This window comes from Dipodomys ordii, unplaced genomic scaffold (genome assembly GCF_000151885.1).
Source record: "Dipodomys ordii isolate 6190 unplaced genomic scaffold, Dord_2.0 Scaffold131, whole genome shotgun sequence".
NCBI lineage: Eukaryota > Metazoa > Chordata > Mammalia > Rodentia > Heteromyidae > Dipodomys > Dipodomys ordii.
The window spans coordinates 3,977,435-4,000,189 of NW_012267347.1; the positions used below are offsets into that span (position 1 = coordinate 3,977,435).

Consider the following 22,755-nt stretch of genomic DNA (forward strand, 5'->3'; position numbering starts at 1 on the left):
CCAGAAAACCAGAAGTGGTGCTGTGGCTCAAGTGGTAGAGCACTAGCCTTGAGCTGAAGAGCTCAGGGACAGCAACCAGGCCCAGAGTTCAAGACCCACAACTGACAAAAATCCACTGAATTACGTATTTTAAATAAGGAGCTTATATATGAATTTTATCTCAATGATATGTATATCTAATACATATATATATATATATACATATACATATGTACATATATTCGGTGGAGGGGGGAGGTGTCGGTCCTGGGACTTGAACTCATAGCCAGGACACTGTCCTCGAGCTTTTTTTTACTCAAAGCTAATGCTCTACCATTTGAACCACAGCTCCATTTCAGGCTTTTTTTTTTTTTTTGGTGTGTATGGGGAATTAATTGGAGTTAAGATGTGTCAGACTTTCCTGTCCAGATTGGCTTCAAACCACAATCCTCAGATCTCAGCCTCCTTAGTAGATAGGATTATAGGCATGGCTACTGGCGCCTGGCTCAATTATAATTTTTAAAAAAATCTAAAGCCTCTGTAATCCTAGCTACTTAGGAGGCTGAGATCTAAGGATCATAGTTCAAAAGTAGTCTGGGCAGGAAAGTCCATGACACTCTTATCTCCAGTTAACCAACAGAAGTGGTGCCTGAGCTGAAGAACTCAGGGACAGCGCCCAGGCCCAGAGTTCAAACCCTATGACTAACAACGACAACAAAAATGTTGTAACAGAAGGAATAATTATTTATTCAGTTATCAGAAGGTTTCATGAGGTGATGCTTGAGTTTGATTCAGTCTGCTATGCCTAGAACATTGAAACTAGCAGTAGGAGTGGTGGTGGTTGGAAAGTAATTTGGTAATAAATAGGAGGAGTTTGGAGTTTGTTTGAAAGCAGTGGAAATTAAAGGACTCTGTGTAGTGGACTGATCACATTTTCAAATCAGTGTTCTTTGGAGAAATGTGTTAAATAAAATGACATAAGGAAATCTCGAAGGCTGTGGTATGTAAAAGATAAAGATTTAACAAGAACACGAGGAGACACAATGAAAATGAAGGGATTACAATAGAGGGCCTCTCAGAGATCAAATCAGAGAAACTTACCAACTGGTAATGAAAGGCCCTGTGGATACTTGGTTAGAATAATGATGCCATTGATATAACAAGATAATAGAGAGGAGCAGAGCTTAGGGGAAAATAATGAAGGTCAGTTTTGGATCTATTGACTTGGACAGACCATGAGATATTCAGATAGACTGTCCTCTGGGCATATGGATATAACAGGGCTGAAGTTAAAAAGAAATTCAGATGTCTTCAGTCTGAAGGTAATCATTGACACTGTCCTGAAGAGATCACCCACGGCACCAGTGTAAAGAGAAGAGGAGAGAAGTGAGAGCTGAGAACAGACGAACATAGGTGTTTTTGTGGCACATAGAATAGCATTTGCTATTATGTTTTATCTTTGAAAGAGTAGCTGTTTGAAATAATGGGGAAGACACTTGGCTACAAATGCTGGCTGAATGACTAGAAGGCAAAGAATGGGGTAGGGAAAAAGTTCTAAAGATATAGGCTACTGTTTTGAAATATTTGGTGACAAAAGAAGGGAAGAAAAAACAGGGCAGTGACTTGAAAAATAATCTTGAGTTTGTGGAAAGGGCTTTGTTGTGGTTTTGTTTTCAGTCGTGGAACTTGAACATTTTTGTAGAGTAAGGAAGGAGTCATTGCAAAAAAGGGGACTTTGAACATAAGTGAACAGTGTCCAGGAAGTATCCAAAATACCTGGAGGGACTGGCTTTGTAAATTATTTAGGCAGTTTCTCTCCTGAGACAGAGAGACAGCTGCAGATGCTTTGAAGTGAGTAAAGCTGAGAAAGTTCTTACCAGATGATATTATCTGCTGGGATTGAGGGCAGGGTTGGGGCTTGATAAGTTTGGAAAAGATAAAACACATATAAGAAATTTTCATAAGGTTGTCATCAGGTAGCAGGAAATCTCAAATGAGCTTAGCTAACATATGTGCCCAACATCTTTATCTATTTAACCAGCAAGATTTATCAAGTCTTTTTGTGGTAAAATATTAATAGCTGCCATATTTTCAAGTGTGTAACTATGTGCCGTATATTTGCTAAATACTTTACATAATCCCATCCAGATCTTAATAACCATCCCATGAGGCAGATACTATCTTCTCCATTTTATTGGTGAGGATGTATTTAAGCTTGCCCAAGTCTATATTGTGAGTAAGTGGAAGTACCACAATTCAAATCCATTCTCCCTCAGCCCCTGTGCTTTACTCTACTCCCATGGTGTAAGCAATGTGAAACAAGGGGTGAGGTGGTACCTGCTGTCCAGAAGCTTTCTTTCTGATGGTTGGGCAGGAAGACCAACTATTCTGGTCAGGCATCTTTCTACTCTCGTCTGGTTTTATTGTTCATTTCCTCTATAGCACTTTTTGTATACTATTTAGACAGTTTAATATTTCACACTTGAGTAAGAGTTGAGGAAGACTTCATTTAGGATATTAGGACTTAGGCCAAGCCCTAAGGTTAGAGTAGGGCAGGCTTTTGTGTTGTTTCCTTTCTCCTGCTGTCTCATGTGTTCTGTTTCTCATCACCTGTCTTTTCTGATCCTAAATGGTGGTGAAATACTGCGCATCTTCTAGCAGGCAGAGCTTCTCTCTACTCTTTGTTTCGGAATAACTACCTGTTTTCCTTCCCTGATGAGTCATCCATTTTCTACTAACCACCCTCTGCCTTTTCCCCTCCTCCTTTTCCTCCTCACCCCCTCCCTAGCGTATCTGTGAGGTGTATAGCCGGAACCCTGCCAGCCTGCTGGAAGAGCAGATCGAAGGTGCCCGGCGACGAGTCACTCAGTTACAGCTGAAGATCCAGCAGGAGACTGGTGGCTTAGTGGTGAGTGATGGTAGGCATAGGTCTAGGAAAGGCACTATGCAGTTGGACTGGGTATAGACAGAAGAAGAAAGCAAGGACAGACAGAAGGCTTTCTGAGTCATGGCAGGACCTCAGGCTTAGATAGTAAGTGTTAGTGTTTTATAAAGGAAAAAGTTAGTGGTTCTTAGAGTATTTAACACCAAAGAGGCTCAGCATATCCTGAAACCTAGAATATTATGTGAAGAAAAAGTCTGCTTCTTGTACTTCTAGAACTTCTAATTGCAATGAAAAGAACAAATACAAAATAAAGATTAACAGTTTTAGTCTTCTAGCTATCCTTCTCTTCTGGGCTGTTTCTTCATAATTAATGTATTCCTACCCTAATTTTTACTCATCTGGTAGCTTTTCCTACCACATTATCCTTTAAATAATGGGTCTTCTCAAAGAAATACTAGCATAAAAATCACCTCATGTAAAGGATCCCTAGTTAGTTGAGAGGGAATGTACCATAACAGCTAGCCACACTTTGTGGAAAATTCTAGGGAGGAGGGTTCTTTATGTGTTCTCTTCTGAGTCTACTATTGCATCTTGTGTCTATCAAGCCTCAGTTCTTTGGAGAAATACTGAAGTAGCTTTGAAGAAACAGTCTTTAGGAGAACAGTATTTGCCCAGACTAACAGAAATTATTTAAGGCATATCTACTTTCTTTTTTTAGATCACTCAAATAAAAAAACTGGGGAAGTAAATTTAAAACATTCATTTTCCAAGGGACAATTCAGGTTGTGGACATGGACCATCTAGATTTAAAACCTAGCACTAGTTCCCACCAGTTTTAAGATTCTTGGGCAAGTTACTAAATCTCACTTTCCTCATTTACAAAATGGAGATCACTATAGAAATATAATTACTAGGGTATTGTCATAATTGAAGCATACCCTTGTCACAGGGGCCAGTGCATGTTTACTGCTGCTGATGCCACCACCATTGATATCCATGTATTCATAAAATAATGGATCTGAGACACTGAGCTTAGAATCTGGAGATCTGGGCTCCTACCATGGTTTTAGAGTTCACCTACTGTGTATCTTGGGCAAATGAAGATCTAAGCTTCTATTTCCTCACTGATGAGAGTATTATTTGGCACTCATTTGCTGAAAGATTAACCACAGTATAAGAGTGTGCTTTGTACATAATAAAGTACTATCAGTCTTACTTCTTTGACATGACTAGGCAGTCAGCTCCAAACTGACACCTATTCTTCTCAAGATTCTAGAGGTATATCTTACACAGCTTCCCTCAATGACTGCTTGAGCTTTTGGCATTCCCTAATCCTTAATAAGATATTTCCTATATCTACCCCAAATAAGGCAATAAATGCTTTGAGAAGTGAGATTTTTTGCATTTTACCAGTGGTTAAGTTCCCTTTTCACCATTAGGGGTCACCATTCCCTCAAACTGTACACTTAGAGCAATATTTATTCTAATGCATTTTTGAGGCAATGATCACTAACTATAAGAAAATACAGCTCTGATTGGTGGAGAGAAAAAGGAGAAAGAGGCTCACAGAATTTACCCTCCCTCTGGGCCTTTCTCTTTTAGGACATACTTCCATTCTATGGTGACAGCAGCCAGAGACCATCAGAAGGTGAGTCCCCATCACCTCTTTTTTCTCTGGCATATAGTTCTATTCCAGCTTTTTATTTATTGTCATCTTCCATGGGACAGATTGTGGGAAAGAAAATACATAGTAGCTGTCCTTAGGGAAACAGAATAATGGGCCAATGGAAGCAGTTGAAATGATCAGCTAACTAACAACACTGGATGAAAGGACCAGGAAGGTACCAGATGACTATGGTCGAGACAGCAGCCTGCCTAGTTGCAGCTGGCTCTTGGGTGCTCAACTTGTGAGAAGGGATAGTGACTAAGAGAGGGTTGGGGATGGATAGGTTTAGGATTGAGAGTAATTGTGAGGTAGAACTCCAGTCTTTAACATCAAGAGGATACATGCCCTGTGTATAGGGGTGAGGTAGGTGAAAGGCAGACGTGGTAAGAGTGGAAGGTAGGTATCTGGGAGAGTCTAGTGGTGGCAACATGAGAGAGCTGAAGAAAAACTGGCAAGAAAAAGGAAGGCATTGCTTCATTTTCCTGTTCTTATATACAAGTGACCAGAATAAGTGTTCTTGTTTCCCTTAGGCTTGAGCTCCTTCCTTTCTATCTAAATTCTTTTTTTTTCCTTAGGCCGTTTCTCTCTGGATTACCAGGAGGCAGACAGTGGCTTGGACTCTGGGACAGAACGCATTCCTTCTATCAGTGAAGTGAGTACCATCAGGAGGATCCCTTACCCTCAGCTCCTGAGACTCACTGGCCACACGTAGGCCTTTAACCCCTTTGCTGTTCCTGTTCCAAAGATTTAGTTACTTATGCTGTGGGTTCCAAAAAAGAGGGTTCAAATTTATCATATATACTAGATCGCAAAATCTGGCTTGTATTTTATCATTAGTCATAGACCTTTGAGACTAAGGAAGCAGGACTTAAAACATGTCTGTATAGCTTGGAATAACATCTTAGATTAATGAAACCAACCTCATCAAAAGTGGTCGTCTCTGCTGGGTGCTGGTGGCTTACACCTGTATTCCTACCTACTCAGAAGGCTAAGATCTGAGGATGGTGGTTTGAAGTCAGCCTGTACAGGAAAGTTTTGCGACCCTTCAAGTAAGATCCAAAAAAAAGCTGGAAATTTAATTGTGGCTTAGGTGGTAGAGCAGTAGCTAGAGCAAGAGAAGCTCAGGCTTAAGAAACAAAGAACTCCCACTCATCTGGTCGAACCACTACTAAATATCCCCATGCTGCTGATCACATGTATGGTGTATAGTGTGCACCGTTATATGTTATAGACTGTGATAGACAATTTGCTCCAGGAAAGTTAGAATGAACTTGTGACTTTAAATGAGCATCATTATTCCACAATACTGTGAAATTTGGGAAATTATGTAATCACTTAACCACAATTAAAAAAAAAAAAGAACCTCAGGGAAAGTAGAGAGGGAAGGGATGGTAGGGGGAAAATAATGGAGGGGGTAACAATGCCCAATAGGAAGTGTACTCATTACCTCACTCATGTAACTGTAACCCTCTGTATAGTATCTTTTCAATAAAAAATTAAAAATAAATATAAAAATAGACCATGCACAAAAAAATAAAAATAAAAAAATAAAATGTGCATCTGATAACTATTTTAAAAAAAGAGAGAGAGAAGCTCAGGGAGAGAACTTAGGCCCTGAGTTCAAGCCCAGGACAGGCGCACGCACACACACACACACACACACACACACACACACACACACACACACACACACACACACACGAGTAGAAGAAATGTGATGACATCAGCAGACCATTTACTTAGCCAGATTATGTGAATATGTAGTTGAAACATTTTAATGTCTAGTGTTTAGGCTGGAGGGTTGGCTCAGGTGGTAGCGCACCAAAACGAAGACTCTGAGTTTAAATCCCAATACCCCCAAAAAGAAAAGGAAAAAAATGTTTAGATAACAGAATTTTATTTCCTGACTGCTCCTGTCAGGTAGGAAGAAAATGAGTAAGATGAGATAGTAATGGTAAGCCTAAATAATCATCACTCACATTATTTGTTGATGATGAAGAGTATAGGCTATGGATTGAGACTTTTTGGTTTGACTCCAGTATATACGTTATGAACTCAAGCTTCATAACTTTTCTGAGTCTTAGTTCTTTATATGAAAAGTGGGACGGATAATAATGCCTACTTAAGGAATATTGTGAGGGTCAAATAAGATATATAGAATCAAAAATACGGTATAATGGAAACATGATTTTCATTACTAAGTAAGCTGACTTTCAGTGAGTCTTGTGGACAAGATTCATTCTCACAGAATTCTCTGTTCTTCTAGTCATTGATGAATCGGAACTCAGTACTGTCAGACCCTGGACTAGACAGTCCTCGAACCTCCCCTGTGATCATGGCCAGGATTGCCCAGCACCACAGGCGGCAGGGCTCAGATGCACCAGTCCCCCCATCCAGTGACCAAGTAAGTAATTGGAATCACCTTGCAATATTTCTTTCCCCCTTTCAGAACTACAATCTGGAGACTTACTGCCAGCACATAGTCTTGAGTAGTCAGATCAAACTCTATTTGGGCAACACAATTTGAAATAGTCACTTTGAGAACAGCCACTAAGAGAACAAATAGCAAAGAAAGAACCTACTATCAATAGGAATATGGAAGTCGGGTGAACTCGGGTTCTACGTGAAGACTCAGTGGATATAGCTGTAGGGAACATGATAGCTAAGAAGCAGACAGCTGGTCTTTCTTTTAGTGGCTGATTCATATAGGAGCTAGTGTCTCTAAAATACTAATCTTCAGTGTTCTTTTTCCTCATCAACATCTTTTCCTCAAACAAAACCTTATTATTTAGAACTCTAATATAGAAAATAAATGTTTTGGTGCTCCTGAAATCTTTCTTTCTTTTTTCCATGTCTTGGAATTCATTTCAGTAAATATTATTTTATATGATCAGAGGCACAGAGGCATTGCACCTTTGTGTTCCTCCCCTAAGAGTATCCTCCTTTGGTCTCACTGTGTGTGAATGCCTAGACTGAGATCTTTCTTATCAACAGTCCACTCATCTAACCCATCTATATCTTCAAAGGTACTTCATGGAGCCAAAGGGTTCTAAAGATCTGATTTGAAAACCTCTCCACTCAAGGGTAGAACTAAGTCCAGAGCTGTTTCAGGAAGACAGGTTTTGGCTCAGACCAAAAGCTGCAAAGAATCTGTGTTGCCTAGCAATGGAATGGCCTGCCTTGACAGCCGGTAAATTGTGTGTCTTCATGCAAACAGAAGAGACCACATTACTAGAAAATAATGGCAATTGCTGTTATCACACTATTTAAAGTAGCACTTAAAATTACCAGCATAATTTTTTTTTACCCATAGCTAATTGCTTAAATAACCTAATTTTTTCCCTTAAACTTACCCACTTTTTAAAATTTAAATTAATTTTAAACCCTATTTCTCAGGGGCTGGGAAGGTGGCTCAGTGGTAGAGCGCTTATTGCCTTGCATGCATGAGGCCCTGGGTTCGATTCCTCAGCACCACATAAGCAAAAAGAAAAAAGTTGGAAGTGGTGCTGTGGCTCAAGTGGTAGAGTGCTAGCCTTGAGCTGAAGAGCTGAGGGACAGCGCCCAGGCCCAGAGTTCAAGCCCCACGACCAGACCAAAAAAAAATTAAATAAAATAAAACCTACTTCTCACTATAAATGCAATGTAAATGTGAATTCGAATTTTGTGAAGTTCTTCCTAAATAGATGTGAAACAGTGTAGACAGAAAGCCTCTATTTACATTTAAAAAGAGGAGGGGGGGAAGAGGAGAATTCTCCTTTGTGAGATTTCTTCTGGAAGAATACTTGAGAAGCTGTTAGTTTTTTTCTCTAAGGAGCAGAAATAGTGGCTTGAGGATGAAAGTGGGACATCCTCTGGTGTCTCTTCATTTCTAAACTGCATGTCTACTCCTACCTCTCCTTTTTTAGATCTTAAAAACCAAGTTGGGGATGCTGAAGGTGTTGGGCATACATCCTGTTAGAAAGGTTCTTTACTTGGTTAATTGGGGCAGGGATGGAGGAAATGAGTCCCTTTTCTCCTCCTTTGAATTTTTTTACTCTCCAAAAACTAAACTACAACTTTTGTGTAGTAAGAGCAAATATAGTTCCAATAACTATTAATAATATATATTAGTAAGAAAATAAGAGAAAACCTATTCTGTCTATAACATGGTTAGCTACGGGAGAATAGAAGTATAGGTTACTCTTTTTTTTTTCTTTTTTTGCCGGGCCTGAAATTAAGGACCTGGTTGCTGTCCCTGAGCCTCTGTGTGCTCAAGGCTAGAGCTCTACCACTTGAGCCATAACACCACTTCCAGCTTTTTCTGAATAGTTTATTAGCAATATGAGTCTTGCTCTGCCCAGATGGCTTTGAACCATGATCCTCAGATCTCAGCCTCCTGAGTAGCTAGGATTACAGGTATCAGCCACCAATGCCTGTCTGTACTCTTTATTTTCTGTGACACAATTCTAAAATGTTTGTTTTTAAAGACTTTTTTAAATTTTTTGCCAGTCTTGGGCACCATCCCTGAGCTTCTTTAGCTCAAGACTAGCACTCTACCACTTGAGCCACAGCACCACTTCTGGCTTTTTCTGTTTATTTGGTACTGGGGAATCAAACTCAGGGCTTCACGAATACTAGGCAAGCACTCTACCACTAAGCCACACTCCCAGCCCTTTAAAGACTTTTAAATAGTCATTCCCTCACCTGCCCATGGTGGTACACACCTGTAGTCCCAGCACTCCAGAAATTAAGGCAGGGGGATCAAGAGTTTGAAGCTAACCTGGCCTACATAGTGAGACCTTGACTCAAATAAAATTCTTGACCCAAACAACAAAATCCTACTCTTTTTGGTTCCTTTCACCAAAGATCCAAGTAGAGCCAAATGTAAATTCATCCTGGAGCCCAATGGGGTAAGAAACTGTGATGTTATGGGAGAAGAGAATACTTGGGCTATGTCTAATAAGTACAAGTCCAGCCCATTAACCTAACCCTGCAGCTTTGAGTATGCCAGTCAGTCTCTTACCTTTACCTTTTTTCAGTTATAAGTGGAGTATTAGGCTGTAGTCTCTGAGATATGTTCAGGAGAGTCATTTCTTTGATTTAGTCTTTCTTGTCATAAAGTCAGTGATTATCCAAGAAAACAGAAAAGGCAGAGAAGTGTTGTGAAGAAAATTCCTTGGAAAGAGAGTGTCCTAGGCTGTGTGAAAGCACAGTGAGATAGTTGGGTTCCAGGAACAGCCATTATTGAGGAATCATTGGTAATGAGGGAGATTAAACTGAGGGGAAAATACAGTTGCTGGAAAAGCTTTGAAAGGAGCTGGGAGTATGACTCAATTGTTAGAGCACTTGCCTATCAAACACAAAGCCCTAAGTTTAAACTCAACACTGCCAGAAAGAAAAAAGCCAGGTGCTGGTTGCTCACACCTATAACCCTAGCTATTCAAGAGGCTGAGGTCTGAGGATCAAGGTTCAAAGCCAGCCTGGGCAAGAAAGCCTATGAAACTATCTCCAATTAACTACCCAAAAAGCTGTAAATGGAGCTGTGGCACAAGTGGTAGAACACTAGCCTTGAGGGGGGCAAAAAAAAAGCTCAGAGACAGCACCCAAACTCTGAGTTCAAGCCCCAAGACTAACACAAAATAAATGAATAAATGAATGTAGGGGATAGTGGGCGGTGGAAGGCAGGACTTTGAAAACTGTAGAAACCTTTAGGAGAAAATTTTTACCCAGGAACCAGCTAAAAAGTTAATGTAGTATGAAGCCTCTTTCATAGGTGAGCAATGGCAGTCACTTAGGATTAATTTTTTATTAAAACTAGCATTAGGAAGCTGGGTGCTAGGGGCTCATGCCTGTAATCCTAGCTATTCAGGAAGCTCCAATTAATCACCAAAAAGCCAGAAGTTGCTCAAGTGGTAGAGTGCTAGGCCCTGAATTTGAGCTCAGGACTGGCACCAAAAACAAAACAAAAAAAAAAAAATAGCATAAGGGAGAAACAGAGAAGCAAACTAAGGGACTGGGGGTATGGTATGTGTGCCCACACAAGCTCACTAGTGTGCCAGTCCTAAGGCTTAAACTCAGGGCCTGGGCACTGTCCTGAGGTGTTTTGCTTAAGGTCAGTGCTCTATCACTTGCGCCACAGGTTCACTTTCAGCTTTTTTGATAGTTAATTGGAGTTAAGAGGCTTATGGACTTGTCTGCCCAGGCTGACTTTTAACCTCTAGCCTCAGATCTCATAAAATTACAGGCATGAGCAACTGGCTCCTGGCTTAGGAGTTTGGGTTTTAATAGGTAATGGAGACCTGCCATAGATTTTTTTTTTAGCAAAGGTAATAATCCAAGGGGTGTTTGAGAAAGATCAGCCTCATCTCATTTCATTCAGGGAGAGATAGATCCACTCTTAGTCTCTCTGAAAATTATTAAGCCACTGGTACTTGCTATGTGCACAACTCTTTTTGAGTAGCACTGTGGTAGACAGCAGATTTAGAGGGTGTGTATTTAGGGAGAAGGGTGGCTATGTAGTCTATTTAGGAAAAAGCAGAGTCCCTGACCCAACAGTCAAGCAGGAGTTATAGCCTCTTAGTTATTTTGTTGCTGACATTCTCTCCCTAGATCTTTTGCAAACAGGAAGAGAGCATTTTTCTCTTACTTCCCATCTTCATATATCATGTGACCAGGCTGTCCTAAGTCAGCTGTGCCCCACCCAGAAGCAGTTGGCTTCCTGCAAGTGGAATCCTTGCATCTGTGCTCTGAGATTTGGGGACAGTAGTGAAGTACCAGTGTTTACCAGACCCGTGTGGCTTTCTTCCATTGAGAAGGTTGAATCTCTGTTCTCTGTAACTTCTCATCTCTGCAACTTACCTCTCTTTGCAGGCGGTAGATCAAAGCTTAAAGCCTTTAATTATTGGCCCAGAGGAAGATTATGACCCCGGTTATTTCAACAACGAGGTAACGGTTTCCTGGTTTTCTCCTTTCATCATCCTTCTGTCATACAACCTGCCCTTGACTAAAAGCAGTTTAACTCACACCAGCTGTGAGAAGTGTATTGGGGAAGAAGCCTGACTGAAAAAAGCCTGGAAGGTGGAAAGCATGGGAGCAAAGCTGGAACAGACTGTGCTGCTGTCTCCTGCCTCTGTGCCTTCCAGCCATTCTTATCCTTCTGCCTTCCAGAGTGACATCATCTTCCAGGATCTTGAGAAACTGAAGTCACATCCAGCTCACCTGGCAGTTTTTCTGCGCTACATCTTCTCTCAAGCAGACCCCAGTCCACTGGTAAGTCAGAAGCATTAATTTTGTTGAATGCTTGTCTGTACTCTGGCCTGTGTGCCTGAACTCTAGATATCTAATGCTGCAAGTGAGGTCTGTGGGCATAGTCAGGCACCTCAAGGACAGAGTTGAAAACAAAAGAAGATGAAATCTGTGCAGAAGGGATTTTCAGCACAGCTGTCTTTGACATTTTATGTCTTGATATTAACCTAGGGAGTACTGAGAGGAGCTAAACCAGAAAGATTCACTCAGTTTTTTGATTGGAGCGTTGAGAAACTAGCCTTTGCAAATACACAGTGTTATTACAAGATGCCAAAGGGCTAAGGTGATGGCAAGAAGGAATGTGAAGGGATGGAGCCCACTGTGCCCAGGGATGGCAAATGGAGTCAGCAGCCTTTCCATTTCTCTCATTCTGCTCAGCTGAGCTGCTTAGAAATGAAGAGAGTTGGAAGAGAATGTCAGTGTTGTATTATTTAGAATAAGCCTCTTCCCCACGACATGGACTGCTGTTTTGTCTTTCTGGAGAAGATACCACATTAGAGGCCAGGATGAGCATCCATTTGCTTGGCAGTGATTGATTGAATAGCCAGTTGTTAAGTCTCAAGTGCTGGTGTCTCACAAACAGTTCAGGAAGAGACAGGGCATATGACAATGAAAAATAAAACATAAACCTGCAGGGAACAATGTACAAGTGGAGGAGTGATCAACCCTGTAAGTGTACTTGCAAGAAAGAGTCAGAGATTGTCATTTTACCTTAGGTTTCTGTAACATCTATTCTCAGCACTGTCGACATTTTGGACTAGAGAATTCTTTGTTGTGGTAGACTTGTTCATTTTAGGATGTGCAGGTGTATCAGTGGACTCTACCCATCAGATACCAAAATATCCACTCCTCCAGTAGCTGTGACAACTAAAAATACCTCCAGAAATTGTCAAATGTCCCCAAATAAGCAGTCACCCCTAGTTCAGACCCACTGCCCTAATTCAGTCTCTCCTTTCTCCTAGCTTTTTTACTTGTGTGCAGAAGTTTATCAACAGACAAACTCCAAGGATTCCCGAAGCTTGGGAAAAGACATCTGGAATATTTTCCTAGAGAAAAATGCGGTAAGGCAATTATGGCTTGGACTACAATGTCATTATACACTTTGGAGTATGCAAAAGACAGGAAAAGCAAGCAAGACATTCAGGCCAAGCAGAGACAGGTTTTTAAAGAAACCTCTAGACTAAAATGACATGAAAAACCTCCGTGAGAGCTATTGATCAATAGAGAGTTATGGGAGAGAAGATAAACAAACCTTGTTAAGGAGAGTCAAGAAGGGTTCGTACTAACAAAGAGAAATGAAAATGAAAGAGAATGAAAGAGAGTGAAAGAGAATGAAAATGGTCAAAAAAATTGTCAGCACATATGAAAATAAGACAATGAGATCAAGATGCATTGTACTCATAACCTGACTGGGGGAATTGTAATCTCTTTCTACAACTACTTAATAATAAAAGAAACCTTTTACAATTATATTAGGAAGAAAGGAAGGACAAGAAAGAATAATAGAGAGGAGGAGATTGATTAGAAAACATTGTGTACAGGTATGGAAATGTCACAACAAAATCCTCCCTTGGATAGCTAACATATGCTAAGGAAAAAGGGAGGGAACCTCTAGTCTGAGAGATTAAGAGTTCTAGAGTCACCAGTTGCTGGTGGCTCATGCCTGTAATCCTAACTACTAAGGAGGCTGAGATCTGAGGATCGAGGTTCAAAGCCAGCCCAGGAAGGAGAGTCCATGAGACTCTTATCTCCAATAAACCACCAGAAAACTGGAAGTGGTACTGTGACTCAAGTGGTAGAGCACTAGCCTTGAGCTGAAGAGCTGAGGAACAGCGCCCCCAGACCCAGAGTTCAAACCCCACAACTGACAAAAAATAAAAAGAATTCTAGAGTCTGTTCTTATCTCTCCTCTCAAAAAAGTGACCTCTGGGCTGGAAATGTGGCTTAGTGGTAGAGTGCTTGCCTAGCATACATGAAACTCTTGACTCCTTAGTACCACATAAACAAAAAAAGCCAGAAGTGGCACTGTGGCTCAAATGGTAAAGTGCCAGCCTTGAGCAAAAGAATCTCAAGCCCCAGGACTGGCAAAAAAAAAAGTGATCTCTCTATACCTCTTTAACACACACACACACACACACACACGAAGAAATAGTCTCAGGACAGATATGATAGGTAAAGAGGACCCAGGGTTCTGAAGCTCAGCTTGACTTGCTTGCTATTGTTCCCCAAAGGAGAGCAATATGGAAGACCCTATGGTGATTGAGACATGAGCCTGGTGTGTCTGGACTTCAGTTCCAGGGATGTGTTCAGAGTCCTGCTGGCAAAAGATTTTTGTTTACAAAAAGCAATTCTCAGCTTTCTGATATGATCAGCTAAACTAAACTGATTTTTTTTTCCTAGCAATAAGCTACTAGGGCTAACGAGATTGGGGGAAATTGATTTTCCTCAATATTTTTAGATTTGCTCTGTTAAGTGGGTCTTGAGTAAGGACATTAGAGTCATTGGTTGTTATGGAGCCACCTTGGTATCCAGGTAACAGGAGACTCATACAGCAAAGGCTGAATACCATGCAGCTCGAGGACTAGGTGACATATGGCTAGTTTTCCCTGGGTATAAGGAGAGAAGTTCGTCATATACCTAAATTATCATTAGTTTACTTTTGTTTGTTTGTTTGTTTTGGTCGGTTGTAAGGCTTGAACTCTGGTCTGGGCACTGTCCCTGAGCTCTTCAGCTCAAGGCAAGTGCTCTACTACTTTAGCCACAGCACCACTTCCGGCTTTCTGATGATTTTTTGGAGATAAGATACTGGGCTGGCTTTGAACGGCAATCCTCAGATCTCAGCCTCCTGAGTAGCTAGGATTACAGGTGTGAGCCACTGGCACCTGGCTCTCATTAGTTTACTTTTGGAACTTGTTCATTCTATGTACCCTGTTGGCCTTGAAGTAAGAGTGAAAAATCTTGTGCAGAATACAGAATACAGTCCCGACTTGCACTGTAGCCTCAGATCCTGTTTCTCAAAACCATGGACTAAAATTCAGGTACACAGTAGAGAAAGATGTAAAGGAGGGAGGGAGATATAGGCAAGAAAGGAGAGAAAATAGCATTGCTACGCCCTCTTCATCTGCACATGTCCATTCCTCAGGAACCACCTCACCACTTTTCCCACTCTTCTGTATTGTAGCCTCTCAGAGTGAAGATCCCAGAGATGTTACAGGCTGAGATTGGTAAGTTGACTCAGCTAATACATCTCTTGCTAGTGCCCTTCTTGTATTGAATTGTCAGGATGCAAAAGGGACATGAACCTGTCCCTGGATAATTATCCTTCAGTAGGGGAAAAGATCCAGAGATGGTTTCTCCAAAACACTTCACTAAGTCATGGACAGGCACAAACAGGACAGATCTTGCCTAGGAACTCATTCTGCCTCTGATTTCTGCCTCTGCCTCTTCCTGGAGCTTGTTACAGAATGACTTGGTCTCAGTGTTAGGAGACCTGGGCTAATTTCTGCCAACCTTCCAGGGATTCTCAGAAGAATCCCTTAAGGAATTCTTAAAATATATATTCCAAACCCCTCTCATCTCACCTGCAGCCAGAATCTCTAGTGTTTTTTGGTTTGGGGGTTTAGGAGCACTTGTTTTGGGTTTTTGTTTTCTTACTTTCTCCTGATGAGAACATTTCTTCAATTCCAGAAGAATTGAGAGGAGGCATTATAAAGAAGATAACATTCTGAGAAGTTATGCACAGGCAGCCTTTTAGAAGCTGGAAGTTGCAAGCTGTGCTTGGGAAGGGGCCATTTATAGCAGGGATGGTGCGAAGGAGAGCTTACATGCAGAGACAATAGAGTGAATGCAGCTTTTATTCAAAAGCAAAATGAGCTGGCCCTTTATGCAGATTTGGCTTGGTCTGCATGGAGTTAAATACTGGGACATCTCTTGGTTTCATGAAGGGCCTGCCTGTTTTGTTCCTGTAATCTGTTTGACCAGATTAAAGGAGAATGAGCCTCTCATAAGTCTGCATGGTTGATATTGTGTCCAATGAGATGGGCTTCAAAATTTCCTCTGATGGAGGAAAATGTTTTTGCCCTTAACTTGGACATGAAGATTCCAATCCTGAATTAAAAAATCACTTGAATGGAATAGAGGACTCCACTTATTTTAATGGGGCATAAAGCTAGCCTCTCCTCCCAGGATGCTGAAGTTCCTTGAGAGGCTCAGCAGAAGCAACATCCTCCTCCTCCCCTAACAACTCATCCATTCTTTGTTCTCTGGGCTCCCATTACAGACTTTCGCCTACGGAACAGCGAGGATGCTCGTGGTATTCTCTGTGAAGCTCAGGAGGCAGCCATGCCAGAGATCCAGGAGCAGATTCATGACTATAGGTTTGCCAAGCCCTCCTACCACCAATGCCATTCCTCTCCCCTCAAACCCTCTTGGCCTTTCTCATTATCTCTGTGATGTGTGTTGTCTCGCTCTTTGTATTTGTTCTGTCCAGTGTGTATATTTGTCTTCTGCTTTGTGTTTCTGGTGTAGAACAAAGCGCACTCTGGGGCTAGGCAGCCTGTATGGTGAGAATGACCTGCTAGACCTGGATGGGGACCCTCTGCAAGAGCGTCAAATAGCTGAAAAGCAGCTGGCTGCCCTTGGAGATATCTTGTGAGTCTTCAGTTCCACTCCCATCCCCTGAACATACCAAACAAGTTGACAGATGTTTTGAGTCTGTTTTCAACCCTCTCCATTTCTTGCCTGATTCTCCTTCCCCTAAAAGATGAGACTAGCCAAACCTTCCCACTGCATTTCTCAGGCTAAGAGCTCCTGCTGTTCAAGGGTATTACAGGAGCTCCTGACAGTCATTGATTATGACAAGCCATGGATTTTAGGAGCATAGTGTTCTTTCTGCTTTCCCTTTCCAGCTTTCTTCCTGACCTTCCTCCCTTCCTGCCTCTAATATGTCTTTGAATGAGACCAGCATACCCTATCTCTAATAGATGGAGTTCCTTCAGGAAGTCCAAAACAACCAATTTTTACTAACTACATCCAAAAAACTAATGTGCTTTCTAGGGGACTTAAGGTACATCTGCTTTTGTTAAACTTTTCCAGTCCCATTTCTTAAAGCTCCCAAGGGATGTCTGTGATTAGAGGCCCAGATCAGGTTTTATGGGAGCATCTTTTATCCCTATACTGCCTTTTGCTGAGTTATTAGTGTGGCCCTAGTCAAGTTATTCCATCTTGAATCCTTATCTACAAAATGATGGAAGTTAACCTAAATGATCTTGCTACTGACATTTTCAACTCAGAAAATATCAATGACATTTCCATTGTATGCCAGATACTTGCACATGGGTTTTTCCTTTGTGAAGCTTTTGCTGTGTTGCAAGTGGCTGCAATATAAGAGAAATAACTAGATTGTATTAGTATGGCAGAAATAACAAACACGGGGGGATAGGGAGGATAGAGGAGGATGCAGAGGGCCAGGAGTACCAGAGTCATGGGGTATAGTTTTAAATAGAGCATCAGAGTGAGCCACCTGATAAAAAGTAGCACTTGAGCAGCTAAAGAGACTGTTGGGGTTACCCTTGAAAACATCTCAGGGAAGAGGGTTCTAGGCAGAGAGAATAGCCAAGGCAAAGTAGGAATGTGCTTGATACATGAGGAACAGTTAAGGAAACCAGTGTAAGCAGAGTCAAAAGTATGTGATGGAGTGGGGGGGCAGGGGAAGGCTGGGAAGGGATGGGAACGGGAAACAAAGGAGAGGCTACAATGCTTGATAAGAAATGTACTCATTATCTTGCCCATGTAATTGTAACCCCTCTGTACAGTATTTTCACAATAAAAAAATAAAATAACATAAAAAGTATGTGATGGAGAGAGAAAGATAAAAGGAGTGACAGCGTGACAAGCTTGTGGACCACAGGGAGGTTGTATATCGGTGCTCCCTCACTGAGAAGCCATTGGATCCATGTGAAACTAAACTGTTGGGGAAGCAGGAGAACAAAGAAAGCCAGTTAATAGGCTCCACATGAGCCCTCATAAAAGCTGGGTCGGTGGCTCATGCCTGTAATCCTAGCTACTCAGGAAGCTGAGATCTGAGGATCTCAGTTCAAAGCCAGCCTGGGCCGGAAAGACTCATGAGACTCTTATCTCCAATAAACCACCAGAAAACCAGAAGTGGGTCTGTGACTAGCCTTGAGCTGAAGAGCTGAGGGACAGTGCCCAGGCCCAGAATTCAAGCCCTATGACCGACAAAAAGGATGATAGGGGAGCCAGGCACCAGTGATTCATGCCTAAAATTACAACCATTTGGAGGATCATGGTTTGAGGCCAGAGTGGGCAAAAAGAGTATAAGATACATCTCAACTAATAGCTGGGTGCAGTGTTGTATGCCTACCATTCTAGCTATGCAGGAAGCTCAGATTAGGAGGATTATGGTTATCCAGGGCAGAAAAATATTCATAAGATACATCGCAGCAGAAGAATCTGGGTATGGTGGTATTGTAGAGGATCATAGTCCTAGAAGGAAGAAAAAAGCAAGATTCCATCTGAAAAATAACCATAGCATAAAAGGGCCTGGAAGTGTGGCTCAAGCAGTAGAATACCTGCTTAGCAAATGCAAATCTCAGAGTTCCTTTTCCCTCCCCTAAGAAAGTGATTACTGGCAGGGCTCCAGTGGCTCACATCTGTAATCCTGGCTACTCAGGAGGCTGAGATCTGAAGATCATGATTCAAAGCCAGCCTGGGCAGGAAAGTCTATGAGACTCTTATCTCTAATAAACCACCAGAAAACTGGAAGTGGCTCTATGGCTCAAGTAGTAGAGTACTAGCCTTGACCCAAGAGTTCAGGGACAGCACCTAGAGTTCAAGCCCCAAGACTGACAGAAAAAAAAAAAAGTGATTCTCTCCTGCCAGCCTCCTCCTTAACCATCAGTCTGTGTCTTGCAGTCTGAGTCATTCATTCTTTATTTTCTTACAGGTCCAAATATGAGGAAGACAGAAGGTTAGTGAATCTGTGGTGTGGCTCATTTGCAACTTTCAAGCTTGGAAGAGTAAGGCTAAGTTATTCTGCTTTCCATGTCTGCCATCCACAGGGGATTCCTGGCATTTGTAGGATAATGATTTGTGAAAGTGTTATTCCCAGATGACTGTAACAATAACACATGCTCAGGAACCACTGTCTGGGAGTGTGAGTTTTTGTCCCTGTGACAGGCTGCCCTCCTAGCATTCCCAGACCAGCTTAGTCCAAATTAGTCCTTCCCTGTTTTTTTTGTTGTTGTTGTTGTTGTTTTCCTGAAACCACTTCTAAAAGAAGCAGTGATGAAACTGGGCACCAGAGGCTTAAGCCTATAATCCTAGCTATGCAGGATCAAGTTCTGAAGCCAACCTGGGCAAGAAAGTCCATGAGACTAATTAGCCATCAAAAATCTCCAATTAACTACTAAAAAGCTGGAACTGACACTGTGGTTCAAATGGTAGAGCACTAGCCTTGAGCAATAATACTCAGAGACAACACTCAGGCCCTGAGTTTAAGGTCCAGAACCAGCGCCAAAAACAATAAGAAGAAAGAATGGTGACGGTAGCACCCACAGAGGGGAGCTGAGTGTAACACATCTCCTCTTAGCACATATTATAATTTGTGTTTTGTTTTGTAGCCTACATTGTTTATTAGCTATGTTAAAATAAGTTTGAATTCTGAGTACTGTACACTAAGTAGGGGAGAAAAGATGGATTAAAGTCTGTTTTAAGAGGACAGTAAAGCCAACGCTAAAGCTTTATTACATTGGATCCACAAAGTGGATAATCTGTCTACTGAATTGTGGGCCACATACATTTTTAAGCACAGAACTCTGGACAGTTTCATTTGTGGCAATTGGAAGCTCCTTGACAGCATCTTTCCATCTCTTGTTTTCAGGGAGGGGAGAATAGCAAAGGCAGTATGCCTTGGTAGAGGTTAGTTGGCACTTTCACTTCCCCAACTGAATCCCACATGTACACCTATGGATGTTAGCTGCAAACCTCATACAGTTTTCCTGGTTTACCCGTGGCTTAACCCGCTAAAGAATTGTTTGCTCATATCTTAGAGAATTGGTATTCTCCCCTAACCAACCATCATCCCCTCATGGGGAAGATTCTGCTTGATTTCTCTTGGGAGCTGTGTCCACCAATGCACAGCATCTGACCAGCTTCTGCCTGCTGTCCCATGTGCTTATTCCAGACTCCCTTTGGAAAACTTAACCCATAACTACCCCTTTCCTACTCTCCTAACTGGTTGAGTTGACTGTGTTTAGAGCAAGATTTTGGCCCTCCACCTGCTGATAGGAAGATGCCTTGAGCTTTCTGGTTCATAGCACTCTTTCTTTCTTGCAGTACTCCCATGGGCTTTGCCCTAAATACTTACATGAACCATGCTGGGATCCGTCTTCGTGAGGCACGACCCTCCAATACAGCTGAAAAGGCCCAGTCTGCCCCTGACAAGGACAAGTGGCTGCCTTTCTTCCCCAAGGCTAAGAAGGTAAAAGAGCTCCTCTAGAGTATAGCTTCCTTTTCGGCAGTTCTCTGTGCTGAGATAGACCAGGAAAGCCATTTTGCAAGTAGCTGTATACCTCTACCTTTGAATATGGAGTCAGAATCCCCAGATGAGAGCAGGCCTTGCCTTCCTTCACACTTGACCAGAGTTGAACATGTCCCTTGGAGAACAAAGATGAATCAACTTTCCAGTTGTTCGTTTAGGGCTAGTGTTGAGAGCAAGAGCAAAGTGATTAACAGCCATGTATGATGAATATTAAGACCTTCCCCAAATTTCAGTGCCTTCTCTCTCAGCAGAGCAGCAATTCCAAGAAAGAAAAGGATGCCTTGGAGGACAAGAAGCGAAACCCCATCCTCAAGTACATTGGAAAGCCCAAAAGCTCTTCTCAGAGCAGTGAGTATTTGGGATACAGTCTTGGCTACTCCTTGAACAGAAACCTCAGCCCTTCATATACCACTATGGTGGAGGAAGGGCTTCCTGTGTTTCTGGGAGCCACGGGCCTATACTCTTAGAGTGCAGCTTTCTCTTTATATTGCTGCTTTCTCCCCTTGCTGAATTCCTAGTGCAGCCTCTTGGAGATAAGGGTGACTATTTTAGAGACAAAAAAGCTATGCCTAACCCTAAGTCTTAGTCTGAAACCTCAGAGCCAGTTATAACAACTAAATATCCATGTGACATATAATGAATGCCCTTTTCACTCCCATCCATGGAATTTGTCTATGCTCCTGTGGTCTTGTGTTGTGGGCCCTTGATGAGGGATTTGAGTGCTATTAAGTAGAAACGGTGATTGGGGGCAAGTTTGGGACCCAGAAGTTGCCCTGGTGCCATCAGTGACCTAAAATACAATTAGCCCTCCCAGTAATCTCTTAACTAGCTGTGTGTCATGCATCTGGAAACCAGTGTTGGCTCTGCCAAGTCCAGCCTGTCAGTGGTAATCTGTAAAGGGGAGTAGTGTCCCTTTCTGAAATTGCTGCACTGGGGGAAGGGAGAAGGAAGGGATTCTTCTAGATCCACTTTGATTTTTGCCACTGCTATTTCATTCCAGCTTGATACAATATTTTATTTTAATTCTTGAGACATTAATTTGACTTTTCATGGTTTACTTTTGTTTTTGTTTGTTTTTCTTTTAGCATTTCATATTCCCTTGTCCCCTGTGGAAGGTAAAAGGACCATTTTCTTTGGATTTATCTTTGCATTAGCATCCAGTTTCCATCTCCCAAATCTTGGCCCTTTTCCATCTTATCTTTTCCTCTTTTTCTTCTCTTCATTTCTCTTATATGTACATCCTTGTTGTTAAAGCTGCTCTGTGACACAAACCCCTGGAGGAACCTGTCCTTGTCTGAGCTTCATCACCATCCTGCCTGTATTAGGTCCCAAAGGACAGGGGTCTTCCTTCCCCAGGCAGGGCCTCCTGGTGGTTCTGGCAGAGACCAGCCTTCTAGCAGTTTCCCCACAGTCTGAAGCCTTTTGTCTTTAACTCTGTCACCTTTCCATAGTTGTGTCAGTCATCTTTCTGTACTATGACAGTACCTAAGTAGGTTGCTGATCTCGGGGTAGGATAAGAATGCCAAGTGTCTACCTGCTCTTTAATTCAGACCTTGTATGATTTTGTTTGGGGTTCTAAATTCCCCAGGATACCAGACAAGTGTGAATAGGTATCTAAAGACCAAACACTCACCAATGCTACAAAACCCCAGCATTGCCGGGCACTGGTGGCTCACGCCTGTAATCCTAGCTACTCAGGATGCTGAGATTTGAGGATCACAGTTTAAAGCCAGCCCAGGGAAGGGAAGTCCGTGAAACTCTTATCTCCAATAAACGACCAGAGAACCAGAAGTGGGGCTGTAGCTCAAGTGGTAGAGTGCTTGCCCTGAGCTGAAGAGCTGAGGGACAGCGCCCAGGACCAGCCCCATGACTGACAAAAAAAGCAAAAAAAAACCAGCATTGAGAGTTTTTTTGACATTTGCAGTTATCAACTATCACCACTATTTTTCGGATTGCTAGCAACACAATTCAATTTTATTCAGTTCCATTATTCAGAAATTGGAGAAAGGGAAACAGAGGCTACTAGTGAAACTTTGCTTTATAAAAGTGCCTTCTGGGCTAAGGATATGGCTCAAGTGGTAGAAGGCCTGAGCCCAAACTCTAGTGCTACTAAATAAATAACGAAATGTTCTTTCTACCTATTTCCCCTTATTACTCTGAGTAACATAGCAGATCTTGGGGCTTTACCTATTTCTTGTCATTGCTAGTATTTAACTCTGTCACAAACTGGGCATTTTCTAAGTAACTAGTAGGAAAGAAGACAATGGCTTCTACCTTGTGACTTTCAGGTATAGGATGTTCCTAGGCTCTCACATCATCACCCAACTAGACTGGTTCAGAGCTATGGCTGCATGATGATCCAGATGCTAACTTCCAAATTGG

At 42.0% G+C, this 22,755-nt stretch overlaps 1 protein-coding gene across 5 annotated transcripts in view; it reads left to right on the plus strand.

Annotated features, from left to right (window-relative positions):
- The window catches only part of Arhgef11 (Rho guanine nucleotide exchange factor (GEF) 11), a 102,815-nt gene that overhangs the window by 64,023 nt on the left and 16,037 nt on the right, over positions 1-22,755 (plus strand). For 2 of the 5 annotated variants that reach the window (XM_013030669.1, XM_013030672.1), the window contains exons 8-20: positions 4,466-4,511; positions 5,105-5,181; positions 6,796-6,933; positions 11,379-11,453; positions 11,676-11,777; positions 12,776-12,874; positions 14,995-15,037; positions 16,093-16,189; positions 16,341-16,463; positions 18,778-18,801; positions 20,169-20,313; positions 20,622-20,721; positions 21,459-21,488. In XM_013030669.1, coding sequence (XP_012886123.1) covers positions 4,466-4,511; positions 5,105-5,181; positions 6,796-6,933; positions 11,379-11,453; positions 11,676-11,777; positions 12,776-12,874; positions 14,995-15,037; positions 16,093-16,189; positions 16,341-16,463; positions 18,778-18,801; positions 20,169-20,313; positions 20,622-20,721; positions 21,459-21,488 — 1,099 coding nt within the window. Of the gene's footprint in view, positions 1-2,767; positions 2,888-4,465; positions 4,512-5,104; positions 5,182-6,795; positions 6,934-11,378; positions 11,454-11,675; positions 11,778-12,775; positions 12,875-14,994; positions 15,038-16,092; positions 16,190-16,340; positions 16,464-18,777; positions 18,802-20,168; positions 20,314-20,621; positions 20,722-21,458; positions 21,489-22,755 lie in introns of all 5 variants that reach the window. The other 3 variants (XM_013030673.1, XM_013030670.1, XM_013030671.1) reach the window with 3 other exon arrangements.